Source organism: Sapajus apella, unplaced genomic scaffold (genome assembly GCF_009761245.1).
Source record: "Sapajus apella isolate SASKATOON/1434 unplaced genomic scaffold, GSC_monkey_1.0 scaffold3, whole genome shotgun sequence".
NCBI classification, from domain to species: Eukaryota; Metazoa; Chordata; class Mammalia; order Primates; family Cebidae; genus Sapajus; species Sapajus apella.
In genome coordinates, this window is record NW_022436943.1 from 56022336 (window position 1) to 56035859 (window position 13524).

The window sequence follows — 13524 nt, forward strand, 5'->3', positions numbered from 1 at the left end:
TCAAAAAAAAAAAAAAAAGGATAACATGACATTTCTTCTAGGTTGCTGTGAGGATTAAATTGATTAAGGTATGTATTTAGATAGTGCCTCACACATGACATGAGTATAGAGCCTGTCTGTCATCACTATTACCTCATGTGCCAAGACACTTTACTAACCTAATTATTTCTTTATGGAAGTTATCATAGAGATCTACCATAATATTCCTTTAACATTACATGTTAAAGGACAATCTGTTGATTGCCTTTCCACTGTGCAAGGAGCCTCTGTAATACTGCGGGTTGAAATGTTTGTCAAATCAGTAAATAAGAAGGCCTCCTTATGTTGGAGCCAGGACATATGTGGTTGTTCTCAGTATCAGAGCCCACACAGGGCAGGTGGATATATTCTATTTTTCTCTTTCCCTGACTCCAGCCTTAAGCTTCTATCAGAGTCGCCGCTTTTCTCTGGACGACTCTGCTGGAGCATCTGCCCGCCTGCGGTCAGGCCCCTATGTGCCACAGTGCGATGCGTTCGGAAGTTGGGAGCCGGTGCAGTGCTACGCCGGGACTGGTAAGGTGGCCAGGTGACAGCACCGTTTTTTATTTTAGAGGACAGAACGTCACACTGGGAGGCAAGTGAGCTGGACTCTTAGGCTCCTCTTTAGCAGCTGGTGACAAATTCCTTAGCTTCTCTGACGTCCAGTTATCTCGCTTGTATAACAGGAGCAGGAATCTTCTAGCAGCCTGAAAGACAAGTGGGTGGTTGCTGGGGGCATCAGAGTGATCACGGACAATGTCCAACTAGGGGTGTAGACTGGGGACAGCAGGGGACCAGGCTTGCACTACTGTGAGTGCACAGAAGGAAAGTGGTTTATGGGACACTCAGGGGCAAGTCCCCAGTGCGATTCCTGAATGTCCTCCCCTTGGCTGTTTTCCAGGGCACTGCTGGTGTGTAGATGAGAAAGGAGAGTTCGTCCCTGCCTCGCTGACTGCCCGCTCTCTGCAGATCCCACAGTGTAAGCGAAACCTGCAGAGCTCCCCTCCTGACCTGCCTTGATGGGCATCACTGGTCTAGTCAGCTGAGGTTGCTCAACTGCTGGAGACTCCATAGCCCTTCAGCCAGGCTCCAGGTGAAGCCAGACACATTTTCCCAAGCTCCCAGGCCTGCAAGCTTGTGCTGACCTTGGCCCTTCCTAGTTGATGCTCCCAGCTTTGCAGGTGGAAGGAAACAGCTGAGACTGATGAGGAAGCCCTGGTTCTCCTCCCTGTATGCCTGCTGGGCAGTTTCAGCCACTCCTATAGTTTCAGCAACTGCCTCACATTGGAACCTGCAACCCCAAGCCCTCTCCTGAGGCTCAGCCCTGTGAAATCCGCAGTCCACTTGACATCTCAAAGCTGACATGTTCCACATGAATCTTTTTCCTCTGAGGTTCCACTTCTCTGTGAAGAGCACCTCCATTCACCTAGGCCCATGACCTTGAAACCTGGGGTCAGCTTGGGCTCCCCCTTCCCCCTTGGCTCCCACAATGAGTCCTTTAAGAACACCTCTCTCTCCCACAGGCCCGACCACCTGCGAGAAATCTCGAAGCAGTGGGCTGCTTTCTAGTTGGAAACAGGCTAGATCCCAAGGAGACCCATCTCCAAAAGACCTGTTCATCCCAGCCTGCCTAGAGGTAAGGCTCTGGAAGCACAGGATTGGAGCTGGGACTTGTCCCCTGTCCCCCGGTTGAAGATGATCTTTCCTTTTGTCAATACATTTGGCTTAGTTAAAAGCTCACATGGAGTTCTCAGCGTGGGTGTTTGTCCGGGCCTGCTAGAACCTGGTTCTATGACCTTGGGCCATTTGCTGACCTTTTCTGTCTCCCAGTTTGTTTTGTTTAATCGTAAGATCAGGCCATATTTTGTCCTACTAATGCTAGAATTGTTTTGAGACTCCAAGGAAATATCTTTCATAAGAACTCTTTGAAAAATAAACAAAACACACTATCATGATTTCCTAAAGGTGTCTTGGCCAAGGCCCTATGCTTGCTGTACCTCAGGTTCCCAACATACATGGAGGACACCAGCCTCTGTCCCTCCCCAGTTCCTGGGTGACTGTAACAATTCATCATTCAGTGAAGTCCTGATGTAGAGCTCCTAGAGAAAGAGTTTATGCCCGGAACTTACCCACTTACTTGCCAAGTGAGGGAAGTCTCTGGGCCTCAGTGTTCTTGTTCTAAAATAGGATGGTAGGAACACCATCACTCACTCTGCTTAGCTTCCAGGGACTTGGTGAGAAGCAGATGAAATAGAAGCATTGAAGCTCATGAAACTGTACCATGCTAAGCACAAGCTTCCTTATTGTTATTGTTAGGTACTGTAAACAGGGACCCACGTATGGATAGCTTCATAGAGAAATTAGTCAATGCCGTTTAGTTTTTTTTTATCTTGGCCGGAAAGCACCTGCTGCAGGAATGCAATTCTGCTTCACCATCCTGGGCACTGATGCTCAGGGAGAAAGAGAGGTAGAAGCCACCGTGTCCGATGGTAGGACAAGTGACTTCAGAGCAGAGGTGAGAGGTGCTCTGAGGTGCGGTTTGCAAGCCCAGTTCCTGTGGAGGACTGCAGTGCTTGTCAAAATCATTTCTGGAATTAGTGAGGCTGGTCCAGGAGTACAGCGGGGCTTTGGGTCTAGATGGGTTTGGGCCGGGCCTGATCTGCCTCTCACTCACCGCTGTGAGGCATTGCCACAGCACTCTCCCTTTCTGAGAGAGCCTCAGTTTTTCCCACCTGAAAGTGGGAGAATGGTGGTCCTTGCCTCATGAGGGTGTTGTAGCCGTCAATTAAATGATGTACGTAAAGGGCTGGGAACAGGAGAGCACCTCTCCCGAACCCCATGTCTTTCCATCTGGAGAAGTCATCATCAGTTGCTTTGGAAGGGACACTTTTGACATCTGCCAGCAGCAGGTTGGCCACTAGAGCATCTTGCCTGCAGCAGTGACTGACGTGACCTTGGCTTTGTCTCAGACAGGAGAGTATGCCAGGCTGCAGGCATCGGAGGCTGGCACCTGGTGTGTGGACCGTGCATCAGGAGAAGAGCTGCTGTCTGGCTTGAACAGCAGTGCCCAGTGTGAGTGGCAGCCCCTCCCGACATCGCTTTTCACCTCTCCTGTGGGCCACTGAGCGTAGAGTCCGAAAAGCTGGCTTCATGTACCAGCTTTGCCTCTCCCATAGCTGTGGGGGCGCAGCTGCTGACCTCACTATGCCTCAGTTTTCTCATCTGTGAAATAGGGCAATATTCTCCCACCTCTGCAGGTTCTTGGGAGAAGCAAACATGGTAGGGAGCAGGCTATGCCTTGTGTCTGAGAAGTGCAAACCAGCACTGGTCACCGTCAAAGGGGGCCCTGGGCCTTTGGAGGGCTGGCTGGATGTGCAGCTCTGCAGTCTGGTTTCCACAGTGAAGCCATCTTTAACGTGCAGATGTCCCTCCTCTGCCTGAACACCATAATGCTCCCATCATCCTTGGGGCCGTGATTGAGCTCCCTGGCATGGCTCGAGGGCCCTGCACCTCTGGCTCCCATGTGTCTTCCTTGGCTTCTCTTCTTCTCCATCAGTCGTGCTTCAGGGTGAGCTTGTGATAAATTCTGGTCAGATTTTTGAAAAAGGAAGACACTTTCTTCCACCCGGGCCTTCATGCATTCTGGCGGTGCCACCTGCAATATGTCTGCCTACCCCTCCACACCCCCACCTGACAAATTCTTGCTCAGACCATACATCTGTCCCTCCAGGAAGCCTCTGCTCACCTCCGTCTTCCTCCATAGACTCCTACACTGCACTATTGTTGCCTTTATTTCACGGAATTGTACCTGTTCATGTACTTGTTGAATCTCCTTTAAGACTCTAAGCTGCTTGAGGGCAGGCAGTGGTGGGGAGAGAGTACAGAGCTGAGCCAGGCCTAGTCTTTGCCTTGTTGTCATTTAACCTCCTGGTGGGGAGGCATCCCCATGCCCCTGGAATGCCCTGCAGGCAGGTGGGCTGAGGGTGGCTGTGGGTGGTAGGCATCCAAGCAGGGAGTGGGAGCTGGGTGTCTAGTTCATCTGGCTTGTCTCTATGTCAGGCCCAAGCCTCTGCAATGTGCTCAGGAATGGAGTCCTCTCCAGAAGAATTGGCCCAGGCTATGTCCCAGCCTGTGGGGCAGAGGACGGGGGCTTTTTCCCAGTGCAGTGCAACCAGGCCCAGGGCAGCTGCTGGTGTGTCATGGACAGTGGAGAAGAGGTGCCCGGGACGCGCGTGGTCGGGAGCCAGCCCGCCTGTGAGAGTAAGTCATAAACCCTGGGGGAACCACAGGGCCTGCATAGCTGTTCTTTGATCCAGACGGGGTGAAGTTCTAGAGAAGCTGGGAAGGCAGGGGTGGGAGGAGAGACAGGAAGCGCGGGAGGAACGTAGTTGTGGTTGAGTCCCATCACATGAAAACTTAGTCTACTTCCTGAAGATGCTCCTGCTGGGAGCTGAAGTCAGAAAGAGCCTGGGCAGGGAACCCCTGGGATTGGCACCTCAAGAAGCTTGGGGGCTATCCTGCTCAGGGGTTTGGTGTCTCATTCTCTGTGTCCTCAGATGGGGAGAAGGACCGTGATTGCAGGATCTCAGTGTGATGGGTCCATCCTTACTGGGGCACTTGAGGAATCTGTGGACATGTTGACTTGTTTATTTTTATTTCTATTTTAAAAAATTGAGTGAATGTCAAATATTGAAATATATATCACATGAATATATAGAATATTGAACTATATTGTTAAATATTAAAATATATTATAAATTTTTAACCTTTTATTTCTCTAACAATTTCAAGTCACAGGACATGACAGTCATTTTAAAATTTGTATAAATAGGTGGATTAGACCATCTGTGAATTTCTTTTCAGGGCAGGACATGGAGACATTACAAAACACTTATTACAAATTGGGGTGGTGGGTCTGGCAAAGTTGCACAATACTGTGCTAAATGAGTCTGAGTCTGCTGCCGTTACCTTTCTTTTGATGTTCTTATTCTTTCATTATTTTTATTTTCTAATCTCTAAGCAACATTTTGGAATTGCAGGGAAATTTAATTAGATCTAGTGATACTTCTGGTTGATATTTGTAAAGAGATGAGAGGAGCCTCAGAAGCAGGGGTGGGAGGGAAGAGTCCTCCTGCTCTCTTTGCGGGGGCTGCTTTCCAGTTTTGTCCATCCTCCCTCGTGCCCTGACCCTGTACTGTGCCCAAGGCTCTCACCACACATCATTTCCTTCCAGTCCTGTTTTTCTCCCCTCCACATGGGCCCATGTCATCTGCATCTTTGCAACCCTCAGCAGCTGTCACCATGTGGGATAGGGAGACACAGCAGGTGCTCCATGGTTAGGTATGAGTGCAACTGCCTGCCCTGTGCTTCCAAAATAGGGAGAGAAGTGAAGGGTCCACCTTAAGTCAGACACAATAGGACACAGACCTGGGTCTCAGTGCAGATCATCTAGGAGTGGTCTGAACTGAGACCCAGGACACACACTGGTGTGGCTTCCTCCAGGAACAGGTCTGGGGCACAACTCCTTTAGTGCTTAGGAAGACTCTACGTGGCTTGACCATGTAGAAATCCATGATATGGCTCATGTGTGCAGAGATTAACTGTTCAAAGCTGCTTTTCACATCCCTCATCCCGTTTTTGCCTTCCAACAATGCCGGGGAATAGATGGAGCTCTCCTATCTTCCCATTTTTCAGATGGAAAAACTGAGGCTCAGAGAGGTTCATGAACACGTCCAAAGTCACACAGTTAGCAAATGGAACAGCCAGGGTTTAACTTGGAGTCCTGCTGATGAAACCCTGTGCTGTACAGATGTAAGGGCTTTAGAAGAAGATAGGCAGAAGGCTCCAGAGGCCATTTAGTGACCTTGCTGAATGAAGAAAGATATAAGATAAATATGTCCAGAGGAAGAGCTTTGGCCTCCTCTGCTTATCGGGGAATCGTTCTTCATTGGCTGAGTTGTTTTCAAGGCTGGGGAGCTAACATTTGTAAGGGCTTCGTTGTGGGTTTGATGGTTGGGTAGGTGCTCACCTGCCCTTCTGACCCCACTGGCTGGTGGGATTGGGCTGGAAGTCTAGGAAGATCCCTGGTTCTTGCGGGGCCTGGCAAGCCACTCGCCCCATGCAGGTGCGGATGGAATGGACGGTGGTGGGAACAGTCAGCACTGGCCTCTTCCGATTCCACAGCAGGGCAAGGGAGTTTGGGAAAAGCTGAGAGATTTAATATAGGTGGTAATTTGGGACATTGCCCAGGTTCCCTGAGAGTCTTAAAGTGACCAGGCTCCTGGTCATGGGATCAGGAACCAAGAAACGCCATTCATTTAAACACAGGAGAGTGGAATAGTCCTGGGGTCCTGGAGCTGAGGTTGGAGGCTGGCCATGCTCAATACACTGCGAAGATGGCGTTGACATGAGACCCCCAAAGCCTCTTCCTGCTGACTCACTGCAGAGCGTGATAGAGTCGGGGGGCCGACAGACAGACTTGAATGGCAGCTCCACCGCTCACTTACCAGGTGTCCTTGGACTGGTCCCCCCCCCACCTCTGTGGACCCCAGTGTCTCAATCTGTAAAATAAGAAAGGAGAATAAAACCTCTGTAAACTGTTGAGCACTGGAATTACTAATACACTAATAAATACATAGTATTACTATTTTTGCCGGTATTACTTAGGGACAGAATTAGAACAGATACCAAATTGCCTCTGTCTGTGTCCAATGTCATATTCATGGAAAATGCTGCCTCCTCCCCTGTGCATTAGCTTGGTAGCTCAGAGCATAGCACTTCCTGCTGTCAGGCTCTGGATGGGAAGTCAAGCTCTCTAGACTTCCAGGGCCTCACCTGTGAGATGTGGCTGGTAGCAGTCCTGCCCCACAAAGTTGCCGTGAAGATGGAGTCAGTGCCTGGGAGGTCCCTGGGCAGCCCCGGCGTAGAGAAGACAGGCAGTGCTCACAAGCTCTTGGAAGATGGCAGGTGGAAGCGAGCAGGTCTGGCTTTTAGTCCAATCCCTAACACATGTCCCCAGGCGAGCCACTTAGCTCCTTTCAGACTCCATTTTCCTCATCTCTAAAATAGCAATAAGGACTCCCAGTGGTATAATTTTGGAAGGATTGTTTGACGTTAAAGATGTAAAGCATCCTCTCTGGGGCTGCACTGCACCCACTGGGGGTATTCAGTTAATTTTAGTTTCTGTACTTCTTCCTTCTCTCCTTAGCCACTCCTCCCTGGCTGTGGGGGCCAGCTGGGTTGTACCATAGACAGGGAGTCACTCATTTCAATGAGTGACTGTGGGGGAGGGTAGGAACCCTGGCAAGAGAAGCGTCAATGTCCTGGGTGATGTTTGTGGCCCCAGGAGGAAAACCTCTTCTTAGCCAAATCAGATCACTCACTGGCCGACTTCCAAAAGGCAACGGAAGGTTAAAAAAAAAAAGAACAGAAAAAACACAGGTGCAGATCATTCCTGTGGGATAAGAGGGGAAACCTGTGTTCACTGAGATGGGAAGGATGCTTACACAGTCATTGACACCCCATATACACACATGCGTCTAGTACACTGGTAGAGGATGTAGATTCTGGGGCAAAGATAATGGAGCTGGAATCCTGGTTTTTCTGTTTACTAGCTGTCTGACCACAGAGGAGGCGTTCACCCTCTATGTGCCCCAGTATTGGCGTCCGTATAGGGATAATGGGACCTATCCCATACGGTTGTGGGGAACATTATAGGAAATGTTATTAGTCAAGCTCTTAATAGTGTAGCTGGTACATACTCCACATCCCCTAGTAGGTTAATAAACAAATATTAATAAATTATTAATAAATACTTTCAATAAATATTCCCACTAGGAGGCAGGTGTTATGGCCATCTTCATCACTTTATGGGTGAGGAAACTGTCACAGAGAAGTTAATTACTTGTGCTAGGACCCTGAACTAGTGAATAATAGGGCCAGGACTCACAGCCTTTAGGCTGACTCAGAGTCATAGCTGGACTCTTGCTGTCCCACTTACACTCGGGACTTGGTAAGAGACGACTCAAGAAGCCCCCTGCAAATCGCAGTGCAAAATCTTGACCAAGGACCATTCTTATCACAAAAAGAGCCCAGGCTGGGCTCTGGAAATCAAAATAGATCATTCTTCCTCTTTGAAGCCCCTGAATACCCTCATATTCCTTATAGATTGCAGATTTTAAAGCATATACTGGTCAAAAGACCAGTATATATATCCTCCTGGATATCCCTGGAGGCCTGAGTCCAATAATGAACGAAATCTCTAATTGGTATGAAATTGTCATGCTAAGTCTGTTTGCTCTTTGATTTGCTCATTTTCCCATTTACTTAACTCATATTCATTGAGCTGTGTCTAGGGCAGCTGTGCGCCATGGTCTGGATGAACAGAGGACAAGTGCCCTCTTTTTCCCTGTGGACTTAACCCAGTGGGGAGACCAGAGTGCCACTGATTAGAGGTTCTAACAATTGACAAAAGGAAGGTCTACACCTGGTGGCCTGGGAATTCCAAAAAAAAGCTAAGCCTGCCTGGGAGAACCATGAAAGTGTTGGAAAACAGAACTTGTTGAGTTGATACTTGAGGGTCAAAAAGGAATCTTCCAGATAGGAGCAGGCAGAGGGAAGGCTTGAAGATGTGTTCAGGGAGTAAGAGATATTCCTGGAGGCATCGGGGAACTGAGGAGATGAGAGTGAAGAGAGGAAGCCAGGTTCAGCCTGCACATGAGGGAGTTGAGAGCTGATATTCAGCTCTGGCACAATTTCTCTGCCAGCAGTGGGGACTGGGTGGGACGTGGGAACAGAAAGGCAGGAGGTGAGGGCTAAACGCAGACACCTGGCAAAGAGCATTTGCTGGCAGTTCAGGCGGAAGATGAAGGATGTCTAATGACGGAGGTGGCGATGTGAACAGAGACGTGGAGCAGGTATGAGCCATGACCAAGACAGAGGAGATGCACCCTGTAGGAAGGCCACCAGGTTACTGGCGTGGGATGGCTGGGTGGCTGGCAGTGCTGCTCCGTGTGCCTGGGGCACTGAAGCAGGGGCAGGCTTGGCAGCAGATACTAATTTCAGGCCTGGATGGTGGGCTTTGAGGTGAAGAGACCAGGTGGTAATTAATTGGCTTTAGAGAAGAGAAAAAGCTCAAGTACTTAAGCCGGACATGAAGCTACAAGAGGCATTCATGCTTAGGTGTCTGTTAAAACAGAGCAGATGGGCTCATCCAAGTAGAGGGCAGGGCAGAGAGGAAGGGAGCAGGCCCAGGCCCGGGTCTGAGAGTTTCACAGGTCCAGGGAAGGGGAGAGGAGGAGGGCCCAGTGTGAGTAAGAAGGAGACACCCACAACTAGATGTGTTCAGCCCTCCCGAGGCTGGGCAGGTGCCCACCACGGCTGCACTTTCCTCCTTCTAGGCCCACGGTGTCCACTGCCATTCAACATGTCGGAGGTGGTTGGTGGAACAATCCTGTGTGAGACCATCTCGGGCCCCACAGGGGCTGCCATCCAGCAGTGCCGGTTGCTGTGCCGCCAGGGCTCCCGGAGCGTGTTTCCACCGGGGCCACTGATATGTAGCCTGGAGAGCGGACGCTGGGAGTCACAGCCACCTCAGCCCCGGGCCTGCCAACGTGAGTGGCCTCAGGGCATCTGTCCTGCACCCTGCTCCCTCTCAGGGCTAGGGCTGGGACCAAGATGTGGAGGCGTGGCTGCTGCATTTCCCCACCCAAATGTAGCATGATCATGGTAAGCCAGGTGGCACCAAGAGGTGAGAGACAGTCCCAGGGAGCACTGTCTTCTAGAAGGAGCAGATGGATTTCACAGACCCCTGGAGTTAGGCTTTCCATGTGCCTTCTCTGGAACCATCTGCTCCTTGAGAGAATTGCCGTCCTTCCAACCTTCTTGGGATACTTGGATTCAGGAAGAATAGTGGGCAGGTTGGTGCTCTGACAGCTGTATAGGTGGCTGTGCCATGCTCAGAGCTGCTCTGAACCCCTGAGTGACCCTGCCCCAGCAGCATCTCCTCATGACCACCTGGACTTCCAGGGCTAATGCCAGGCTTACCAGGGGGCCCTGGATTCTGCGCCAGGTCCGGCATCAGTCCTGATTGCTGGAACACATGCCTGTGTAAGTTTCGGCTTTCTTTCCCAGTGCCTTGAGCAGAGCTCCTTTAGCCTCATCACATACTGAACGCACTCTGGGACCTGGCACTTAATCCACCCAGTGCAATGGGAAGGGCATCTGGGAGAGAGACCAAGATCCTGGGACTGTCACAAGGCTCTGGGTGGATGCCGGAGTGTCAAGGAGAGCATTTGTTGCAAAGTACTCTGGGTTATAGAGGGTCCCCATCCAGAAAATTCAAAATGTGATTTGGATAAATAAGTGGCCTGCCACTTTGGCTATGCTGAAGTCAAGACCAAGATGGTCACAATTGATCCAACAGCAAAGGACTTTGGGAAAAGAGGCACAAAGCCTGAGCTCCTGAAGTTGAATGCAGGCTGCTGTGAATGATTGTTCAGATTGTGTACTGAACAACCTTAGAGAATGGCATTCATTCCCATGATCTGTGGTGTCTATTCTCAACCTGAAAAACCAGATAGCGTGGCCATGTTTATGTGCAAGATGGCATGGAAGATTTTCCAAGGAGGATGTCCAGGACCCCAAAATATAAAGCACACTGGTTTGCAGGATGAGGTAATACTGAGCTTGCTTGTGAGGGTGCTCAGCAATTTCAGAGACAAGCCATTATGCTGGAAAGTTCTTAGACTTGGGATGACAATGCAAAGTGTCAGTGCTTATGTGTTTCAAGCTAAATGAGGAAGGGTTAGTTTTTGCAGAGGAAAACCCAAACAAAGAAAAGAACTCTGCAGTCCTGTCCCCTCTGTCTACTGACCTCTGGTGCTTGCCTGCAGGGCCCCAGCTGTGGCAGACCATCCAGACCCAAGGACACTTTCAGCTCCAGCTCCCGCCGGGCAAGATGTGCAGTGCCGACTATGCGGGTTTGCTGCAGGCTTTCCAGGTCTTCATATTGGATGAGCTGACCGCCCGTGGCTTCTGCCAGATCCAGGTACGTGCCTCATCTTTCCCACAGTGAGGGCTTGGACTGAACTCAGGGTTACTGTGTCAGAGAACCTGAGGGCTCACATGAACCTGAGGGTTTGAGTTCAACCCTCACTATTTTATCAGTGTGCAAACTGGTACCCAGAAATGGGAAGTGGTTTGACCAAGGTTAATTACACAGCAGCAGAGGCAGAATCCATACCCATCTCATCATTGACCATTCTTTCTATATAAAGATCTCAAACGTTTACTGAGCACTTAATATGGGCATCCTTTGGTATAAATTAGCTAATGCAATCCACATAGGGACTTTATCATTATTGCTATTGTGTAGATGAGGAAAATGAAGACCAGAGAGCTAAAAGAATTGTTCCAGAATCATACAACCAGGAGAAGGTAGGGCCAGGCTGTCTGACTTGATCACAGAACTGTGACCACCATGTAGTACCTCCACCATCCATAGAGAAAGAGCTTGGGAACATGGGGCAGGAAGGCTAAAACCTCAGTGTACTCTGCACACCACAGTGTTAGATGTGTTTCTAGACAAACCTGAGAGGAGGCATTATGGATTCTTCTTGAAAGAAGAATATCGCATGCCACCTGGAAAGGCATCCCGCCATATATAATAGAGTTTTTCAGCTGTGTAATATTCAAGGGCTTTGGTTATTTGAAGTCATAATTGTTTAGAGAAGGAGTCTTTAAAGGTTACTCTGTTAAATAAATCATTTTTCTGTTCAAAGTTTGCTAAATCATCAGAGCAACTCAGTTTTGGGACGTCACGTTAAGAATTTTGGAGAACATTAGGGTTGAGTTCATGTAAATTATTTTAAAAAATATAAAAAGAATTTTAGAGAATATCCTTTTTTTTTTTTTTACAAAACAATACACAGATGTTACTGATATGAAAACAAACAGAGGCATGAATAGACTTTGTCTTTTTATTCAAGGAAATACACTCACAGTAACAGTGTCAGTGATGCTTGTTAATTATTGGGTGCTGTGTTTGTGGTACCAGGCTAGAAGCTCCACATTCCTTACCTCTAATCATCATAGCACCCTGTTTGGTGGGTGTCAGTGGCCAATTTACAGGTGAATTAACTAAAGACATCGGGTGAATAAGTTGTCCAAGATTTCTCATCCCTTAATAAGTCCAGGTCTGTGTAGACCATATTTATTCATTCATTCATTCTTACATTTAACAAATATTTAAGTGCCTATTACAGGCTAGGCATGTACATAGGCACTAAGGTAAATTATCGAAGGTAAATAAAGCCAATACTAGTTAAAGTGGTCAGGACAGATTTTCATCAGAATATATTATTACAGTGGGGAAAAGAGTTCAGCATGAACTGGACTCAACTTAGATCTGTAGAGAAGTGACTGGGCATTTTAAAAGGAGAATGAGGGGATAGGGAAGGTGTAAGCAGGGGTTCAGTAGAGTCAGGAAAGTGAAAAATTAATAACAACAACAACAAAAACAGGAAAGGGAGCTAGTCCATGTGATGTGAAACCCATCTGGGTTTGCTAACTGGTGCTATTGCAGCCTCCCGCAGAGGCTAGAGACAGGTGCCCCATCTTCAAGTGTTTGCTGGAACAAATAATGAATTCTCTTGGCAGCCTTGAGTTTTCCAGGCAGGCATTTTAAGAGTGGCTAGGGTCATTCCAGGGGTGTGGCCTTGAACAATTAGAAACAATGTTAGTGCTTATAGAAGTCTTTTGAAGCCAAGGCTGAGGTCTAGTAAGAGGGCTCAGAGGAGCCTGGCTAGAATTTGGTTCACAACAGAGTCTTCAGGATGCAGCAGTGAATGAGATCACCTCTTTGTTCTTTGGGGGATGACATTAAGCAAGTACCTGTCAGGTAAGGGTAAGAGCTAAGAGGGGAAATAAAGCAGGTTGGGCCTTGGAGACGGAAGATGGTGAGATGAGAGGGGTTTTAGATAGAAAGGTCAGGAAGGGGCCTCCAAGAGGTGCTACTGGGAGGGATAGGAGTGAGGTAAAGCTGAGGACCTATGAATTCTGGGGGAAAGGGACCCCTGGAGAGGAAATAGAAGGTCGGAGTTTCTGTGATGGGCACATATTTAGTCCGACCCATAAAACTGAAGGGACCATTATGGGTAGGCACAGCAGAAGAGGGAACTGTGAGTTGGGGTGTGCATGTTGAAAATGGCTCAAGGCCTTGTTGGCTCTGGCCAGGATGGTGAGTTTTACTCTGCATGCGATGGGACATCACTGAAGTTGAGAAAGTGACAGGATGCTGAGAGTTTTACAGTTTTCTCTAGCCTGGGGCCAGGCTGCAGTGCGGAACATGAGAAACAGCAGGAATCTTGACATGGTGGGACCACGGAGCCCACAGGACTGGGTAGTAGATGATATGTTGTGGGAAGATAGAAGTATTCAGGACGATTAAGGTTTTAGCTGCAGGGAATGGCTGAAGACATGTGTTTCCAACATGGGGAAATTAAACCT

At 48.8% G+C, this 13524-nt stretch overlaps 1 protein-coding gene across 4 annotated transcripts in view; it reads left to right on the top strand.

The window, feature by feature from the left end:
• Window positions 1–13524, top strand: part of TG (thyroglobulin) — a 272807-nt gene that overhangs the window by 30310 nt on the left and 228973 nt on the right. For all 4 annotated transcript variants that reach the window (XM_032253958.1, XM_032253934.1, XM_032253944.1 and 1 more), the window contains 7 exons: window positions 415–552; window positions 920–997; window positions 1542–1654; window positions 2988–3090; window positions 4078–4278; window positions 9417–9629; window positions 10911–11065. In XM_032253958.1, coding sequence (XP_032109849.1) covers window positions 415–552; window positions 920–997; window positions 1542–1654; window positions 2988–3090; window positions 4078–4278; window positions 9417–9629; window positions 10911–11065 — 1001 coding nt within the window. The remainder of the gene's footprint in view (window positions 1–414; window positions 553–919; window positions 998–1541; window positions 1655–2987; window positions 3091–4077; window positions 4279–9416; window positions 9630–10910; window positions 11066–13524) is intronic.